Genomic DNA, 20,784 nt, shown 5'->3' on the forward strand with positions numbered 1-20,784 from the left:
CTGCAGCGGCTACCGGTGACTGTGTCTCCTAAGTAATTAATTGATATCTTCCACAAATGTATCTGGAAGTGACAACTCCATAACCATAAAAGTGAAGCGATGGTCGGTGGCGTTAATCAGTCCTATTAAGAGCGGGCAGAGCCTGGGGGGACCGGCCTGATTACAGATGGGGGATTAGGACGGGATATTATTATAAGACCATTAAGGAGCTGGGAGAGAAACCAGTGAAATTACAATCTTATTAGATCGAAAACCCCAATACTGAGAATGGGAGGAAGCGTTGTGGTGGAGCGGAGCGGCTGCCGCTAACAAGGAGCGCTTCCTCTCCCTCTACCTAATTGAGCCGTAGACTATTCTCTACAGACCGAGCACTGTGCAAAGTACGGTACGCATGGGAGCGGGGAGGCAAGATTAACCCCTATCTGTAACTTCTGCACCGAATAAAATTTTTATTAGGTGCTTAGATTGCAGACTGACTGGCACTGGATTCACGGCTACGACTCCCCGGGGTGTTGTACATCACTTCTTACGGTTGTACACATTAACTAATGACGGGTCTACCAATAACCCTGTATCAGTTATACCGTATATCAGCTCTGACGCCAGATATAACTCTATGTATTGTCTATGGCACATAAAGGCGGCCATAGTTGTCAGCTACCGGTTACGTATAAACTTTGTCGATGGCTCAATGGAGTGCAAGAGTGCTGCTAGGATCTGGAATGTTTTGCCCCCCCCCCCTCCCCCCGCCCCAGTGTCATTATAATACAATAACCACATGTACCTACAGCAAAGACCAATATAACCAATATTCCCCCATAGTGGGAATAATGTGGTAGATGCTGGGATTATATATTAGCGCTGCGGCCCATTACTGATTACAGCTACATCCAGTGATTAACAGGCAACATCTTCTCAGATTGGAGTCATTCTCTTTCTGGTTTCTTCTTTTTCTCGGATGACCATGACGAGTTCTTTATATCGTAATAATGCCCTCTGTGTTCCGTGTAGTGCCCCCACTGTGCCCCAATACAGTAATAATGCCCACTGAGCCCCTACACAGTACTAGTGCACCAAATATATGTAATGCCCCAAGGCTTTATACTTTAATAGTGCCCCAGTGCCCTATATCGTAATAATGCCCTATGCCCCCTTATATTGTAATAATGCCCTCTGAGCCCCCACACAGTAAGGGTGCACCACACATATATAATGCTTCATGGCTTTATACAGTAATAGTGCTCCTGTGCCCTATATTGTAATAATGCCCTATGCCCCCTTATATTGTAATAATGCCCTCTGAGCCCCCACACAGTAAGGGTGCACCACACATATATAATGCCCCATGGCTCTATACAGTAATAGTGCTCCTGTGCCCTATATTGTAATAATGCCCTATGCCCCCTTATATTGTAATAATGCTATCCCATGCCTCCATATGATAATAACCATGCCCCCTGTGCCTCCATTTTGCAATAATGCAAGCTGTGCTGAATATAGTAATAATGTCCAATAATGATGCTCTCCTGTGTGCCCTCCATATAATATTAGTGCCTGCTGTGCCCCACCATATAGTAATAATGCAACCTGTGCCCTCTATATAGTAATATTGCCCCATCATGACCAAAAAAAACCCCAACAACTAGTACTGACCTAGTCCTGGCTGACACGAAGCATAGATCACCTGTTCCTTCTTCAGGCCTGCAGCCTGTGAGCTGGTGGGATGGGTTTCCCGAGCAGGGTGGATGATATGAAATCCCCGGCCAGTGAGGGGATCGTATCCCAGTGGCTCACAATCTGCAGTATAAGGTGGCTACAGCCTGTCGGGAAATGGTGGAGTGGGGACTGGCTGCTCCCACTCTGCTTATTCTCTTCATGGAATCCCCTGGCCAAAACCTTTGCCCCATGTCTAACAGGGGGCAGCCAAACAGAGTACTTTATATGTAGTATAATCTTGGAAAACATGATAGCCACCTTGGTGGACATTTATGAAGACCGATGTACTCATGCCAATCTTAAATTCTGCCCCACCCCCAATTGCCCTGCCGGATTCAGTAAGTCGCGCATGCTGTAGTTCAAAATGGCCAATGTCCTGATGTGAAATCTACAGTACGATAGGACCTCATATCTGGCCTCTCGGAGGCTCCAGGTCCTGAGTGTGACAATGAGCTTCTAGATATTAGAGCCCCTTTATCTAAGAGCTCCCACATCGTGAGATCACCAACTCCAAGTGGACTTGTCGATTCACCGGGAAAAATAATTGACTCAAGACAAAAGACCCAATATCACAATAATAGTGCACCTGGGAAGAGTTGTATGAGGCTTATACGATGTCTGACAATAATTCTTGTAGCTGTCACAATGACATAGACCTCCACATTGATCACCGCTGATTGGTCTCCAAGACTCGTTAAGTTTTAGACATATTACTTTGTCACACATATGGACATTGATATGACTTAGACAGCTCGGGAAAGGTCAAGTATTCATACAACATTCCTTAACCTATGTTCTTCTACTTTTTATCCTTGATGTCTCCTTAAACGAAGACCTTCTGACATGTGTCATGGATCGCTATGATGTTTTAGCTGAGTTAACCATGGATGGGAAAGTGTTGGTTGTGAAAGACCCAGTTTTGAACGTTATTGGTTTAACAAAACCCTAATTCCCCAAGTAAAGGAGCTACCACACTTGATTTTGACCAGATTTTATCATGTATGTGTGCAAAGCACCACTGCAATCGATGGGGCTTCAAATCATGTTTGAAAAGGGGAACTATCAGTAGGTCTCTCTATGTCCCTATAGCACAGAAGACGCAGAGGAGGAAGGTATGTGTCTTATTTTCCTCCTCAGTGCTGCTCCGGTGCAGTTAGTAGTTTGCTTTCGCGGTCCTGTAGGACTGTTAGGAGCACTGGGGCACCTATTAGAATCACTGCCCCCATGGTGCCAATCCACCCCCCGGACCGGCCCCTCTTTCATTATAATTAGAGATGAGCGAACCTCGAGCATGCTGGAGTCCATCCGAACCCGAGCGTTCGGCATTTGATTAGCGGTGGCTGCTGAAGTTGGATAAAGCCCTAAGGCTATGTGGAAAACATGAGTATAGTCATTGGCTGTATCCATGTTTTCCAGACAACCTTAGAGCTTTATCCAACTTCAGCAGCCCCAGCTAATCAAATACCGAACGCTCGAGTATGGATGGACTAGAGCATGCTCGAGGTTCGCTCATCTCTAATTATAATTAATGGAGCGGACCGGCGCTATGGGGGCAGGCAGTGCTCCAAACGGTCTTACTTGACCATGTGGCGAACTATTAACTGCCCCGAAACAGCGCCGAGGGGGAAGGTAAGAGACATACCTTCCTCCTCTGTGTTGTTGTGGTGCAGTTAGACGTTTGCTGCATGGTCTGATGAGACCGTTAGGAGCACTGGGGCACCCATTAGGAGCGCTGCCCACCCCCATAGCGCTGATCTGCTCCCCGGCCTGACTGCTCCTTTCTAATGGAACGGGCCAGTCAAGGATTGGCTGGATCATTGCTATGGGGGCAAAGGCAGTGCTCCTAAAGGCCTCACCGGACCACCAAGCACACATCTAACTGCTGCAGAATGGTGCCAAGGAGGAAGGTAAAGCCCCTATTACACAGGGCGACTGGGCTGTCAACGCTTGTTTGCTTGTCGTTCCCCACTCGCTGCCGCTGTAATTGCACGCGACAAGTGGGTGAGTGCAGGGGAAGCCGTGAGGGGCTGCCTGGGTGATCGCTAGATCGTCCGGGCAGCCCATAGAGGATAGTGGCGGTCTGCTGCCGTCGCTCTTATTCCATGGAGCGGCAGCAGCAGATCGCTGCTATCAGAGTTGTTTGTCTTTTTAAAGCCAAACGACAACAATGATCAGCCGACATCTTTAATGTTGGCTGATTGTTGCTTTCCATTACACGGCTGGTTACGGCTGATATCGGCTGAATACGGCCGATGATCGTTCTATGTAATAGGGCCCTAAGAGACATACCTTCCTCCTCACCGTCTTTGTGCAATAGGGACATATCAGCAGGTTAGAGTCATCTAACCTGCTGATAGTTCCCCTTTAATAGAAGACCCCAATATTAACCTTAAGGGCAACACTAAGGAGCATGGGCTGACATGGGCTGAGTTACCAAATTTCTTTTTGTTTCCGGCTTTGGTTCGAGCCCTGGTTGTAGCCACAATTCAGCAGTGAGAAGACAATGGCTCCCACTGAAGTTGAAGTTGTCACGTTTCTTCCTTCATAAGATCTGTAGCCAAAAATTGTTAGGAAATTTTGGAAAAGAGCCTTATGAGTAGATTCCACCTGATTATATTACTCCCCCCATTCTTCATTCCCACCTTACGATTTATAGTGGAGACGTCTTGGCTTCTTTTCCGCGGCTTCCTAAGGAATGGATCAGAAATGATTCCAGATTGTTTACATTGCATCGAGCTATGAAATGTCCGCAGCTTATTTATTGCCAAAAGCCAAGCTGATTTAGGTGTAAAGTGCTTAATCTTCATTCACATGTGACTCTTCACCTCTCTGCAAATGGATTTCTGAGCGCCTGACGCGGTGGCGAGGAATGTAACGTAGCGCTGCTCTCATTTACACATTTAGCTGGCGGTTTTAAGAGCTCACAGTCTGGGATTACGGCTCGCTTGCAAATTACGGGTTTATCTTGCAGCTTGGGCCTGGTTTCGCATGTATAAGGGCTACTTACCGGGTTTTCATTCAGGAATAATGGCAGAACATAATGAACCACTGTAATCTTTATTTTTTCACAGTGAGGCACGCAAAGCTTGACAGTTGCTGAATAGTCAGGTGAAATACTTTGAAATCGTTAGGTGAAATCGTTTTCAGATTTGTAAATTATTTCTATTAAAAAAAAAAAAACTCAATTCTTCCTGTACTTGTCAGCTGCTGTATGTCCTACAGGAAGTGGTGTATTCTTTCCAGTCTGACACAGTGCTCTCTGCTGCCACCTCTGTCCAGAGCAGGAGAGGTTTTCTATGAGGATTTGCTGCTGCTCTGGACAGTTCCTGACATGGACAGAGGTGGCAGCAGAGAGCACTGTGTCAGACTGGAAAGAATACACCACTTCCTGAAGGACATACAGCAGCTGATGAGTACTGGAAGATTTTTAATCTTTAAACAGAAATAATTTACAAATCTGAATAACTGAAACAAGTTTATTTTAAGAGGAGTACCCCCTTTAAATAGTTTTCCCAAACCATTAAAGGAGTTATCCGGCAAAAATCTTTTTCTTTCAAATCAACTGGTTTCAGAAATTTTTATAGATTTGTAATTTACTTCTATTTAAAAATCTCAAGTCCTCCCATACTTATCAGCTGCCGTATGTCCTGCAGGAAGTGATGTATTCTTTCCAGTCTGACACAGTGCCACCTCTGTCCATGTCAGGAACTGTCCAGAGCAGCAGCAAATCCCCATAGACAATCTCTCCCATTAAGTTCTCCCATTACCAGCCTCATTTCCTCTATGTATGCTTGTTGTGATGGAATTTAGCACCTCCTGAGACCTCCCCAGAAGATGTGGTGACCCACAAAGAGCTTAAGATGACCCTAAGATGTCTTATCTCTAATGATAAATGATGGCGGTACACCTACCCAGCTACCGGAGTGGATGCAGTACACCTACATTAGACACGGTCATGTGAAGCCGAGATGCTCCATACACCTCCCACCAATAGCTTCTCGCCTGTACGTGCCGTAACGTCTTATTTTTGTATATGTAGCTTTGAAGATAAATCCCATCTTATCCTTTTAAGCTTTGCCAGATGCCGCTGCAGCAGCCGCCTGTCAGTGCGCTTCATTTCAGGAGTGTGTTAATTCTTCCCTATATGTTATCATAGTAACTCATCCCCCACTATCTGAACGCTCTTGTCTCTGTTGCGGTATATAATAGACGGCTCTGTGCTATATGGGATGCATTGTCACACATCACGTACACTGCTGCTTTATAGGGTGGAAGGAATATGCAAAATAAACATCTGGGGAGTTAAAAGGACCCGTCATAAAGGTGCTAATGACTACGGAGCGCTGTCTCAGGGCAATGGCTCTGAAATCCTGGGGTCGTGTGGTCATGTTACCTTTATTACTCTTTGCATTGCTGCAATGCAGTCTAGAAGGGTTTTATACTCTATGTAAGAATATTACAACGGCCCTCAAGGGAGACATACCATAGACTTTAGCCAAGGCTGTTTTATAGAGCCGTTTAAGGAAGTGGGGCCATATTGGGTTATCCCGTCGTTCTCCACCGGCACAAGGCTTCTGCTCCATGGGAGTCGTACATTAGCAACAAAAGGGCGAGGGGAATAAATAAGGACTAGGAAGGGCCCTCTTTTACTCTTAGCATGGGGTCTTCTCTGCTCAATGTGCACCATGTTTAAGGATGTATGATGGACTATAGATAACATAGCTGACCAATTTGGAGGTGGTCCAAAATCTAATTTGCCTAGTTTTGACATTGAGACAAAGAAAGAAAGGGACCAAAACTCCAGAAACAGAGATCCCGGCTTGCTGAATGAACATTTCAGATGACCCCCTATGGGCCCAATGCTCAAGAACAATAGCATTGCTGTCTCTTTAGCTTATTTGTATGAATACCCAACCTGGCTAAAAAATTGTTAGTAACGCCCAAAATCTATGGTTCAATAGGTAAGATGTCATATACTTTGTATTAAAGATATTGAAACCCACTGGTGGGTTGGACTTGCTTTGTTTTCTGAAGCTCAACCCCTTTGTTTGAGCAGCTAGATGAGGGATAAGATGGTGGCAGAGCTGTCCATCTGTGGGTTACCCCTACCCATTCTTCCCCATAGGACTATACTGTACGATCATGTCTAGGGGTGGTCGGGACAAATAACTGACCAGCTGATGGTTTTTGAAGGTGTATGGGCATCAACAATTTGAAGTTGGCCTATGCTAAAACATGCTAGGGGTATTTTCTGTCCCTGTAGAAGATACATTATACAGTAGATCACAGATAAAAAATGTAGAAAAAAAAAACAAAACAACAACAACAACTGTGGAGATGATCTGACAAAATCCCAAGCTTGACTTGATTTTTTTTTGTGAGTAATGTTAGGATTAACTTAGTGCTAGCCAGTTGGTTTGATCAGGGTAAAGAGAGTAAGGGGCAGATTTATGGGCCCTATTAGACTAAACGGTTAGTGGCCGTACTTGTCCGATTACCGACTGTTCAGGACGTTTAGCGTTTAGTTGTTTAGCGTAATAGGACATGTTAAAAGGCCAAGATCAGTCGACATGCACAATGTTGGCAGATCAAGGCCTTTCCACGTTAAAAGATCCTGATTGTGTCAGCAACGATCTGCTGTGCATTGCTCCGTGTAATAGGAGCAGCAGCAGAAGACCGCTGACTTCAATGGGTCACCCAAACAATCTAAGGATCGTTCCAGATGCCCCTTCTGCTTCTCTCTGCTTGCTGTTTGTGTGTGTAATAGCACAGGCAGATAACGCGGAATGAGGGGGAAGCGAGAGCTGAACCGACAGATCGGCACTTGCTTCCCCTAGAAAGTTTTGCTTTGTAATGTGGCCTTAAGTTTTGGTTTCTAAGGCCCACCTTAAAGAAACTCTGTCAGTAAGTTCATACTGTCCTATCATAGAGTAGCATAAACTAGTGACAGAGAAGCTAAACAGGATGATGTATCACTTACATTGTTCTGTGCAGCTGATCCAGAGATCTCCTCCTAAATAGCCTGGACAATAAGTAGTCCTCTCCATTATGTGCATGAGCCCAGTAGTCCTGGATATCCATGAGAAGCAGAAAACTCCGCCCATCAGCTTCTGATTGACAGTTATCTATCCGTGCTGTGTATAGGCAGTCACCTGTTAATCAGCAGCTGTAGGATGGTGGGAGGGGTGTGGCAAGAATCCTATTCTCCTGCATATTAGGAGAACAGCAGAACAGAATGATTTAAGTAATACACCGATCTGTCACTATTTTATGCTGCCCTCATTTAAGGTGGCATAAACCTAGTGACAGATTCCCTTTAAGACTTTTCTACAAAGGAAAACCAAAAACCACACAATCCTGCACAGATGGTGCTTACATCAATAGAGTTTTATTTGTTAAAAATGTACAATTTTTATAAGAATTTTCCTTAATATTAAGTGATAAAGTGCCGTCACGTTCCACAGGGCTAAAATATCAACTCCTGAGGAGCGCTTTTTCCACATTCTGTTTCATACAATGAGACATCAGGATGACAGGTTGACCAGTTGATAGAGACCTCAAGGCCATTAAGATGATATGACCCAAATGTCTAGCCCATAAAAGCCACCATGCTTGGCTTAGCTGACCCCACAAAAAGTGCTAAGATGTTTAGACCCCCCCCCCCCCCTCCCGTAAGCAAACCATGCTGCCCCGTAACATTAAAAAGCATTACCATTTTCTAGTCATTTATCCTACCTAATCTGGCATTTAGGTCCTAAGAAATCCTGTTGCTTTTCCGCAGGATTTCTGTTGACTGGGGGCAATGATTGGGCCTTTTACCCAGACACTTGCCCCTGCTCCTTCCAGCCCTTCTCTTTAGTTAAGTTCTGGCCTTCCCACATCTCCACAGATGACTATACTTCACATACAGTACTGTATTTTATGTGATGATACAATACACATTAGACTGTTTATGGATCTCATAAAAATGGTTTTACGGTGCCTGGTGGTGGCTGCCAAACCCCCTTTTGGCAATTATTATGGTAATTTTTCTGATAGCTTAGACCACAGATGCTTCCCCTCTTTCCACTGGATTCTAGGTGGAGGTGCGTCACAGAGAGGAGGGGATATCAGCACACTGGGGGGCGCTGGGCCTGCCCCCAGGGCTCCGAGCCAGCCACAAAGGACACGCCCAGTTTACGTTCTTACACACACAACTTTTGTCTAATTTGTTAAAAAAAATCTGTTCAATAGCAAGCCCACCAATTTTTTTAGGGGAGTGCACGCTCTGCTCCAGCATTTGTTTATCTTATCCCATCGGCTCAGATTTGCAGAATTTGACCGAATCCTTGTGCAATATTTTTTTTAAAAAATTTACCTAAAAACCACAATGGGTCTCAAAATGACTTTGTTGCGCATAGAAACCCATTAACCAATCACATAGCAACATCTTCTGTCAGAATTAAATCTGTTCTCTTATTAATGGACGTCAGAGAAAGTTTTTGTTTCTGGCAAAATTTGATAAATCTTCCCTAAAATTTATGAACATTGGGGGAGATTTATCAAACTGGTGTAAAGTAGAATTGTCTTAGTTGCCCCTAGCAACCAATCAGATTCCACCTTTCATTCCTGACAGAGTCTTTGAAAAATGAAAGGTGGAATCTGATTGGTTGCTAGGGGCAAATAAGACAATTCTACTTTACACCAGTTTGATAAATCTCCCCCTTTGAGTGAGATTTATCAAACTGCTGTAAAATAGAATTAGCTCAGTTGCCCCTAGCAACCAATCAGATCCCACCTTTCATTTTACAAGGAATCTGTGAAGAATGAAAAATGGAATCTGATTGGTTGCTAGGGGCAACTAAGAGAATTCTACTTTACACCAGTTTGATAAATCTCCATTGGGTGAGAATTATGGCACTGTCTTATAGTAAGGTTTTTCCTTTTGCCCATAGCAACCAATCACAGCTCAGCTTTCATTAGTAAAGTAAAAGCCAAGCTGTGATTGGTTGCTATAGGCAACAAAGAGACACTGACTATAAGATGGCGCGATACATCTCTCTGATTCTTTGTGGAAGGTAGCGGATCCAAGAGCAGCATGTCAGAGGCACATTCTCCAGGAAGCTTAATAAGCCATGCCGTGACCAGATGGATACTTATTTCCAACCATGAGGTGGTAAAATTAATGTGCGTACCACACAGATGTCAAATATGTTATGAATATGCTGAAAATCAGTATCACACCTGCCATGGAGGCAACCTGCATCGTTGCTATAGGGTTTGTGGAAGAAATCCAATATTACATCACCTCACCCCATCTAGTGGTTGGCTCCTCGATGATAGACACGACCACAACCATGGTGACCACCAGGGACGTGATGCTCTCCATCTATAGCTCTAGAGAAGTAATGGGGAACTTGGGGCCCTCCAGCTGTTGCAAAACTACAATTTCCATCATGCCTGGATAGCGAAGTGTTGCGTTGGCTGTCCGGGCATGATATGATTTGTAGTTTTGCAACAGTTGGAGGGCTGAAGGTTTCCCATCCCTGCTCTAGAAGAAAGGTGGACAGAAAAAAGATTACCAGCAAGGAAGAATTAAAAAATATCTGTCATATATGTTATATGTTATAGATATATAGCTGTGACTCAGTAGGACCGCCCACTTGACTTTTAAGCCTACAAAGGGCAGAGATTTACATGCATAAATGAAAAGTTATCCTGGGCCTTTTCCCACAAAACTATATATTAATCTGCTCAGCTCCTCCTGCTTTATAACATGATGCCTGCAGGTTCCTTTAAGTCTCATCCTATTTGGGACATGTTGGGACCCTAGAAATTTAGGACCATAGAAAGTTAGCAGACTTGATGGATCAGGTGGTCTTTTTCTGCCGACAATCTATGCTTTTCTAATTCTCACATACTCTTTGGAGCTCTTCAATTTTTGGCTTTACCAATGGTTAACGTTATAGAGGTGCAGAGGTGCCGGTCAAACAGGCACCTTCTTGCCAGAGGAGGTCGAAAGGTCCCTCTGCCATTGGTACCAGTATTAAACATGGCACATAGAAGGTGGTGAGTCTTTTGCATTTGTGCCCAGGAGCTTCAGGTTATTCCTCTGTCACATACCATCAGGCAGCCGATAACGATGATGAAAAATACCGAAAAGTTTTACAACAAAGAAAAACCTGGTGATTTGAATTAACTATGACAAATGCCATGTGCAACAGTCATATGCCACTATAAAGTCTATGTTGAGTAGAAATGGCCTTCTATAGATGTTTAAGGCCGTATAGATTTCACCTGCAAGACGTCCTACCATCATGTTGGACTAAAAATGGCAGTAGACCATTAGAACCTGGAACCAATGACAAAGTGTCCAATTCCAGGTAATGGCTTAGTAAACACTGACCAGGGCTTGGGGATAGATTATAAGCACCACATTTAATGGCAACATTTACATTTTAATGGAGAGGGAAGAAGGTATGGAGGAAGAAAGTACTGAGATGAGAAGAACCTCAAAATAGCACAGTACATCAGGTCCGATATTGACTTCTCCAATGGTAAGTAGAGGGCTCCAATACCTATGACATGTTGACGGTCAGAGGCAAATTACATGGTACCTGTTCATCACAGTATTTTGATCAATCAACCTAGGACAGTACACCGAATACCAAAAATGCAAGCTTTATGGATATTTAAGGTTGCAAAAGTCTCATTTTGATGTCTTCAGAAGCTATTGTTGCCTGCAGGACATTGTGCCAAAACAAACGTTTCGGTGCACTGTTGACTACTGGTGGACATGGACCTTCCGGATATCCTTTGGAAACGGTTCCTGAAGTAGCCACTGTTACTCCAGGACCTCTGCCGGTTCCTCAGGTACTCCTTGTAATTTTTCGTGAGCAAGGTATAGAGAAAGGGGTTGATGCAACTGTTGCTATACGTCAAGCAGGTAGTCAGATAGTTAATGTTCCTATTGGCCTTGGCCGAAATGGGCAGAGAATCGCAATACTGGGTGAGGAGCTGCCAAATCCAGAACGGTAGGAAGCAGGCCCAGAATACCAAGACTATGGTAAAAATCAGATATAGCACCTTCTGGTTGGGCAACCTCTTGGTTTGCTTAAAGGAAGCTGTTTGAGACACCCAATAGGTCCTGGCCAGTCTTATGTACAGGTAACCTATAATGAGTCCTGGGCCGATGATACTTGTGCAAAACAAGACTGTTAGATAAATCTTGTAGGACATCCGACTCCACATGGGCAGACAGATACTCTTGTTATCCTTATGCACCAGCTTTATCATAATCAGCATGGGCAATGTTATAAGAAGTGACACCACCCAGACAATGACAGCAATGCACTTTCTATAGCTTTTAGACCTCTTGACCGTGTCCAGTGGTTTCAAAACAGCAAAGTAGCGTTCAGTGCTCATGATGGTGAGGGTGAAGATACTGGCATGCATGGTCAGGAAGTCAAGACTGAAAAGGATGCGGCAGCCAATGTCACCAAAATACCATTCCTGGATGAAGTAGGTGCCCACAATAAATGGGATGGTGAGAAGGTAAAGAAGGTCGGCAAGAGCCAAGTTGATGATATAGATGTACATGGAAGCTGCAGTGCGCATGGATTGGCACATCACTACCAAGGTATAAACATTCCCTGCCACTCCGACCACACACATAAGGGATAGGATCACCCCAATGGTGAATGTGGCTATCATGTCCTCCATGGTTCCTGAGGAAGGTGGGACATCCCACGTAGTGTTGATAGGGCTGCTGAAGTTGGTCTTTAAGGGCATGTCTGTGGTCACGGATAACCTCCCTTGAGGCTCTTCATGGAAAGACATATTAATGTCTCAAGGCAGCCGGCTGACTCTTCTGGATCGTGGCCAGAGACCATTAAGGCATTTCAGAAGGCGTCCATTCATGAGTTTCCTATAGTAAACGATCAGAAGTGTTTGGTTAATGCTAGTTCAGCAACAGAAAAAACATTGCTTGCAGGGTTCCACCTCGAGCTGCAGAAGTCTTGAATGCACCAAAATTCATCTCTGTCTAAAGCAAACTCTACTACTATGATTAAGACCTTCTGCGCTGTTATATACAGTTACCAAAAATTTAGACTCTCATATATTTTATTTTAAGGGCATTTGCTTGGCAATGTGTCCAATGACTACATACAGTCCAGAACAACTGCAGAACAATACAGGCTGCACTAACTATATAGTCTATCTCCTTGGACTGGTCATGCCACCTTCAACATAAAACCATATCCCTCTCGGATGAGACTGCACAACTCATTTGCATCAGATCAGCCTGCAGGCACAAGGGTTCATTACCATCATACCCGAAAAGGTCAAGGATAGAAAGCAACCCTACGGGGATCAATCCATCAAGTCCGCCATTGGACTATGCCATGTCAATCATGTTATCTGTAGAAGCAGAGAAAGTTCTATACCTCCAATCCCTCACCCTCGTTGAGAATACATTAAATTGAAATCAGTCAAAAGCAATGACCTCCGCCAAGTGGTCACGATCCCTATGCTACCCCCAGTAATGAGGAGGGATGAGTCTCTTGAGGGTCCTCATCTAGGAATCTTAGACGTAACCTCTGTATTACATCAATCTATTCTTCGCCTACATCCCACCTATTCCTCAAGAACAGATATTGATAAAAACATCAACGAAGATGATCCTGCCCAACAGAGCTGGAAACAAGACATTGATATTTAACTATCTGAGCTGAGTCCACGTAGACAACCAAGGAACTTAACCGAGAACTCCTTACCTTGCTCCTGCGAGGTCCCACAAGAACTTGTCCCCAGTCGCCACGATCCTGAGCACTGATGCAGGCTGCGAATGGCTGCAGAGATCATGTTTAAAGCCCAAAGCCTCTGGAATCCCTGTCTGCTGGATACCTACTAATGTGACTGGAGCATCTGGAAGGAAAGACTCCTCCTTAAGACCTGGTCTGGTGTGCCAGCCACTTGTGAAGCAGTCAGTAGTGAAGTGATGTATTAGCAGCGGTTACTTTTATTATTATACCCTGTGGAATCCCTCCTACCTCTCTCCAGCTTCGCCACCTCCTTATGGATAGGGACAGCCCAGTGAAGGAGTGCTGGCAGAGAGTGAGGGAGCATCAGGGGTTAATGTTTGCAGCAATCCTCCCGGTAAATGACAATGTGATTATTTGGCTGCTGCGTCCAGATGAGGGTCCTGGTGTGGCGGAGCACCGGCTCTTACTATGCTCTCATTTATTTTTAACCTTTTGTGGGGTTAGAGCAGCAGCAGCAGGTAACATCAGTCAGCTGTCTCCTCATCTCCTTGCTGCTCTCTCATCCCTCTCTCCAGTCAGCTGTCTTGTCTCCTTCCTGCATTCTCTGCAGCTCTCTCATTCCTCTCTTTGGTCTCTGTCTCCTTCCTTCTGTGTATTGTATCTTGTTTTTCTTTACCTCTCTTTCTTTTCCTCTAACCCTCTCTCTCAATGCCCTGTCTCACTCCAACTCTCACAATCTCACCATCTGACTTTCTCACTCTCCTTCTTTCTCCGCTTTACTATTTGTATCTCTATGTATCACTTTTTTTCTCTTCTTCTACTTCTCTCTCTCTCTCTCTCGCCCTCTCATGCTCTCTCTCTCCCTGTTTTACAAACTGTATACCTCTATCTCTCTCTTTTTATCTCTGACTTTCAGTTTTGTACTGTCTTGTTATTTCTCGTGCTCTCTAATTCTTTTCCATTTCACCTCTTTTTTGATCTATCCTTCCTTCTCTCCATTCCTTCCCTGTTGTCTTCCTTCTCTCCATTCCTTCCCTGTTGTCTTCCTTCTCTCCATTCCTTCCCTGCTGTCTTCCTTCTCTCCATTCCTTCCCTTTCCACTTCCTTCTCTTTCCCTTTCTTCTCTTTCCCTTTCCTTCTTACCTTCTCTTTCGCTCTTCATTTTCTCCCCTTCCTTCCTTCTTTCTCCTTCCTTCCTTCCTTCCCTTTCCTTGTCCCTTACTTCCCCTTCCTCTCCCTTGTTCCTCCCTTCCTTCTCTATCTCTCCCTTCCTTGTCTCTTCCTTTCTTCCCTCTCTTTTCCTTCCTTCCTTCCTTCCCTTTCCTTGTCCCTTCCTTCCCCTCCCTTGTTCCTTCCTTCTCTCTCTGTCCCTTCCGTTTCCTTTATCTTGTTCCTTCCTTCTTGCTCCCTTCCATCCCTTTCTCCTTCCTTCCTTCTCTCCCCTTCCTTCCGTCCTTCCCTTTCCTTGTCCCTTACTTCCCCTTCCCCTCCCTTGTTCCTCCCTTCCTTGTCTCTTCCTTTCTTCCCTCTCTTTTCCTTCCTTCCTTCCCTTTCCTTGTCCCTTACTTCCCCTTCCCCTCCCTTCTTCCTCCCTTCCTTCTCTATCTCTCCCTTCCTTGTCTCTTCCTTTCTTCCCTCTCTTTTCCTTTCTTCCTTCCCTTTCCTTGTCCCTTCCTTCCCCTTCCCCTCCCTTGTTCCTTCCTTCTCTCTCTGTCCCTTCCGTTTCCTTTATCTTGTTCCTTCCTTCTTGCTCCCTTCCATCCCTTTCTCCTTCCTTCCTTCCTTCCTTCCTTCCCTTTCCTTGTCCCTTCCTTCCCCTCCCTTGTTCCTTCCTTCTCTCTCTGTCCCTTCCGTTTCCTTTATCTTGTTCCTTCCTTCTTGCTCCCTTCCATCCCTTTCTCCTTCCTTCCTTGATTCCTTCCTTCTCCCCCCCCCCTTGTTACTTCCTTTTCTCTCTCTTCCTTCTCGCTCTCCCTTCCTAGTTCCTTCCTTCCTTCCTTTTCCCTTCCTTTCTTCCCCTCCCTTGTTCCTTCCTTTCTTCTCTCTCCCTCCATCTCTCCTTACCCTTTCTCCTTCCTTGTTGTGTCCTTCTTTCTGCCTTCCATCCCCTTTTCCTTCCTTCTTTTCTCCTTCATCCCTCCATTCCTTTCTTCTTCAGACCTCTCTCCCCCTTTTCTAAAACTCTCTATCGTCTCTCTTTCTCTTCCCCACCACTCTCTTCCTGTACTCTCTCCTCCCTCTATCTTCACCTCGCTCTCTTCTTTCTCTTCACCCACAATCTTCCCTTCCATCTCCTCACTTGGTTTATTCTCTCTCATCTCTTCCCCCCTCTCCTCCCTCTATCTTCTCCCACTCACTTGTTCCTCTCTCTCCTTTCCTCTCTTTTCTCCCACTCTTCTCCCCCTTTCTCCCACTCTCCCCCTTTCTCTGTATTGGGCCGCGAACATCCCCGTGCCCATTCCTGTAAAAAGTCTGTTGAAGAGAAATCTGGTTTGGCTGTTATTGGAGTGTGAATGTGATGTATATGTTGTGTTGTTCCCTGTGGCCCATCCTGTTTATAGACCTTGACAGGCATCGGTGCGTGTAGCACTGTTATACCTTGTCAATGCAGCATGTATGGGGGAGGGGAGGGGTAATTTTGTACTTTTCTCCTTAAGATAAAACCACTATATGTTTCACTTTAAGAGTCTGCCTTTATGTGTTATTAATGTGCTGTTTGTTATTGCTTTGTACCTTTCTCGTAAGGTATATGTTTAGATGTGATGATGATGTGTCATGCTCTGATTGAGATCCTGAGTGGCTTGAATTGCCTGGCAGTGGTACTCAGCCGTGCTGCCATGCCTGTCACGGTAGCTGGCGGCGAAGATGATGGCTTCTCAGCTGTCAGATAACAGGCGGACATGCCAGCATCAGTGGGGGCCCAGGAAGAACCTGACGCTGGTGTCTGATGCTGGATCGCTGCACCAGGAGGAGAGGCAGAATGTACATAAGGGAAGCAGGAGTGCACATATGTGGTATAGAATGTGATGAAGAAGACCTGTGTGATGTCAAAGACCTGAAAGTGGGCTATGTATCTGTAGACCAGGAGGCCCGAATGGCTAGTTCATCACAGTATAAATAGTGAATGACGTAAAGCTTGTAGAGGAACTGCAAACTGGGTCAATTGTACTTTTGGGGGTGAGAGGCGCCATTGTGTTTTCTTGGCTGACAACTTGGAGGAGGAGATACTGTACCTGCATTAGCATGAGTCCAGGAAGAGCCCAACAATGACAATGGTGATAGATGTGGTGGGGGATTTAGGGGAAAGTCTATATACAGGCCGTGTCTGTTGCCAGAGAGGGAGCCCGCAGTGAAACCACATAGGGGTCACAATGGGATCTGTTGCGGGCCTGAGGTAGCAGTAGACCTGAGCTTATCGAGGTGTGTGGGCTGGGTGAGTATGTGCCTTAGTGGACCCAGAAGTCTACAACTGCTAGACTGGTACTATGCATCAAGGCTTGGCACCACCAGTTACAGAGATAGGGTAGGATACGTGGGACCTTATCCATAGGAAGATACGGAGTCTAAGAGACTGTGTTGGCAGTGTGAGACGTCAGACACTGTCAATCACAGCTGAACTGGCTTAGGCTTTGTGAGACTTTAGGAATCCAAGCATGTGGGCCTGAGTGGGACACATAGTGACCAGTGGAAGGGACAGATTAGCAACCATGAGTATTGTATCAGGGCCTGGGGCTTTCCAGGATCCATGCAAAGGATAGACCAAAGGGCTCTTGGAGATTAGTCAAGCGAGCGACAAATTCATCTGAAAACAAAGTACCAGTGTTATGTATGATAAGTTTATATCAACCTAAGTAACCTAAGCAGGGGCAGATTATAATGTGGGAGGTTTTGGCAGCTGCCCGAGGCTACTGGGGGGCCAATGGCCAGCTGAACTACCCACATCATCATTGTCAGGGCTGCTGTGTCCATGAGGCAGAGTGAAAGGGGGTGACAATTCCAGTCTCAAGTTTATACTTCTCGACACAGAGGGGGAGAGTGATGAAGGACCTAAGTCACATGACCCACAGGTCCTCAAAGTTACAGTGTGGAGCAACATCGGCCTGACTGCAGAGAGGAAGATGGGGAAGAGAGAGGGAAGTGCAGTGTGTATGTACCGTGTCTGTGTGTGTCAGTGTGTTTATTAATGTACTCAGGGGCGTAACTAGAAATGGCTGGGCCCCATAGCAAATTTTCCAATACGCCTGGTTTTGGCCACATGCATTGTCTGAATTTTTTTTCTACATGGTTTTTAGCTGCCTAAATGATCTGCATATTGTAGCAATTCTCGTCACAGGATTGGTAGGCATAAGCTTCAGACAATGCACATTTAAAGCATACAGCTATACCAGACCTGAACAATACTGTCATACTGTGACTGGATAACACCACCCTACCAGACCTGATACCACTAGAGATGAGCGAATCAAATGCCGAAAGTTCGGGTTCGGATCGACTCGAGCATGCTCCAGGTTCGCTCATCTCTAGATACCACCATACTGTGACTTGATAACACCGCCAAACCAGACCTGATACCACCATAGTGTGACTGGATAACACCGCCATACCAGACCTGATACCACCATAGTGTGACTGGATAACACCGCCATACCAGACCTGATACAACCATACTGTGACTTGATAACACCGCCATACCAGACCTGATACCACCATAGTGTGACTGGATAACACCGCCATACCAGACCTGATACCACCATAGTGTGACTGGATAACACCGCCATACCAGACCTGATACAACCATACTGTGACTGAATAACATTACCATATCAGACCTGCCTGCCTACCTACCTACCTACCAGCATGCTACTGCACGCACTGTATATCTCCAGTCTGGTACTATATATATATATATGTACAGTCTGGCACAGCAAGGTAAAATGGGACAATTTCTATAAAGACTGCCGGGCCCCTTGATGAGGCGGGCCCTGTAGCAGCAGCTACGGTTGCTACTGCGGTAGTTCTGCCACTGTTACTGTATCTGTGTGTGTCAGTGAGTGTGTGTAAGTACTGTATCTGTGTGTGTGAGCCAGTGTTTGTTTGTTTGTTTGTGCATGTCAGTGAATCAAGTGATTTACAGGTTTGTTTCCAAAGATGTTCTGCAGCAGCTTCTGTTCATTCTGCCACTACCCCATTACACACAGCCGCTGTTCATTCATCCCCTACCCCATTACACACGGAAGATGTTTTCCCTATATATATTGTCCCTATATATGTGTATATATATATGTTGTCCTGTCCCCATTTTGCGCTATATTATAGTATTTATTATCTCATTTTTAGCAATCAGGTGATTGACAGGTCTGATTTTAAAGAGTTTCTGCAGCAGATGCTAATTATGCTATTTTTAGTTATGATTTTTGCTATGATCATCCAGCACACGAGCTTTGAACCTGGAAAGTGTCTTCCCCCTATCCTGCCCCCTCTTGCCTTACTGTTGCTGTATAATTCCACATAATGTTTACTCCCAAAGATGTTCTGCAGCAGCTGCTATTAATGCTGGATTCATTTTTAATCCAATAAGTATTGATATTAATCCACATAAATACTGCCCCTTAATGTTACACTTAAGTTGTATATAGTTTATTTCAGGTTATTTCTGGTGGGCCGCTGAGTGAGCACTGCCCAGGACATATGTGTGCCCCTTTAAGCGCTGACATGCGGACGGATCACATGGGATGGTTTTTCTTTTTTATTTTTATGTAGTCACCATGGGGTCCATCTACTATAGGGTGAATACTCACAGGGGGAGGCAACATAGGGGAGGGGGTATCTACTATAGGGGGCAGAAGCACAGGGGGGGCATGTGCTAAGGGGGCAGCAGCACAGAAGGGCATCTATGTCTTCTATAGGGGCTGTTCAGGTTTCTATGGGACTGCAAAGGGAGCCATCTTCTTATCACATTTGGGTCTTGTAGGGGGGCTGGGGTACATTTAATCTGCCCCAAAGTTTACTGTTATATTGCTGATGCATCAAGGTACTGATGGACGGGGAGTCATGTGACAGGTGGCATTGCTTTTTTCATAAGGAGGAGCTGTCAGAAGAGGATATAAGAGTAGAGTTCTGCCACATTCAACCATTTACCACCAAGCTGTTCCATTCTGTCATCATTATACTATATATCATACTGTATATTATAGGGGAGCCCCCACCTCTAACATCTCGTTTCCTATGTGCTCTATCTTCTTTTCAGACCCGATCTTTTTCTCTTCCATCTTTCTTGCAGTCTCTTTCCACCTCTCTCTTCTCTCCTCATTTCAGGCTCCTCTCTCTTCCACATCTTCTTATTTTCTGGCTCCTATATCCTATTACACTCACTTTCCCTTCACTCTCTATCGTTACTCACATAGTTCTCAGTCTCTCCTTCTCTTTCATCCTCTTTTTATTCCTCCTTCTTACCTGTATGTCACATCTCACCTTCTTTACACTCTTTCTTCCCTGTCCTTACTCTTGTTTTTCCTACGTTCCTCTGTCCGCTCTTCTCCTATCCTGGACTCTTCCTACTTTCTCTCACTCTACATCCCATCCTCCTCTGTCCCTCCCCTCCACCATCTCTATATGTTTTATCCTCTCTCCTCCTTTCCCACACTCTTCCTTCATTCTCCCACTCTTCTCTTTTCCTCTCTGTCCTCTTTCTGCCAATATCCTTCTCTTTCTTCCCTGCACATCCTCTATTGTAAGTTTTTACCTCTTCTTCCTCTCCATTCCTTTCCAATCTTCTTTCCTTTCTGTGTCAGCTCTCTTTTCCTATCGCTCACCTCTCTATACTCTCTCTCACTATAAAATCATCTCTCCCTTCACCATCTCTTCTGCTTCCTCCCTTCCCTTCTTCTTCTGCCTCTTCCTCACCCATGCCTATCTTTATTATTTCTCCCTCTTGCTCTCTTCCTGTAGACCCCCATACACTCTCAGGCTGTGAGAACCTTGCTGCTCACAGTCCCCATGAATGCCTTCTTCTCACTTATCACAGAAACCTCTTCAACAATGACTAAAGTTCAATTCCACCTTAAATGAATCCCCTATTCTACCTTAAAGGAGAAGGCCTGCAATTTTTTTTAAATTAAAGTATTATATAGCCCCCCCCAAAAAAGTTATAAAAGTTATACAAATCACCAATATACACTTATTACAGAAAATTCTTATAAAGTGCTTTTTCCCTCCACTTACTACTGCATCACGGCTTCACTTTCTGGATAACATGGTGATGTCACTTCCTGGGTAATATGGTGATGTCACCTCCTGGATAACATGGTGATGTCCCTTCCTGGAT

General features: G+C 45.0%; 1 protein-coding gene across 1 annotated transcript; it reads right to left on the reverse strand.

Annotated features, from left to right (window-relative positions):
- Positions 1-10,187: 10,187 nt before the first annotated feature.
- Positions 10,188-13,668, reverse strand: UTS2R (urotensin 2 receptor). The gene is made up of 2 exons (XM_069952314.1): positions 13,473-13,668; positions 10,188-12,622 (listed from the first exon to the last, which is right to left on the reverse strand). Exon 2 carries the CDS (start codon positions 12,532-12,534, stop codon positions 11,419-11,421), a length of 1,116 nt encoding a protein of 371 aa, XP_069808415.1. The 5' UTR covers positions 12,535-12,622; positions 13,473-13,668; the 3' UTR covers positions 10,188-11,418.
- Between the last annotated feature and the right edge of the window lie 7,116 nt (positions 13,669-20,784).

Source organism: Dendropsophus ebraccatus, chromosome 14 (genome assembly GCF_027789765.1).
Source record: "Dendropsophus ebraccatus isolate aDenEbr1 chromosome 14, aDenEbr1.pat, whole genome shotgun sequence".
NCBI classification, from domain to species: Eukaryota; Metazoa; Chordata; class Amphibia; order Anura; family Hylidae; genus Dendropsophus; species Dendropsophus ebraccatus.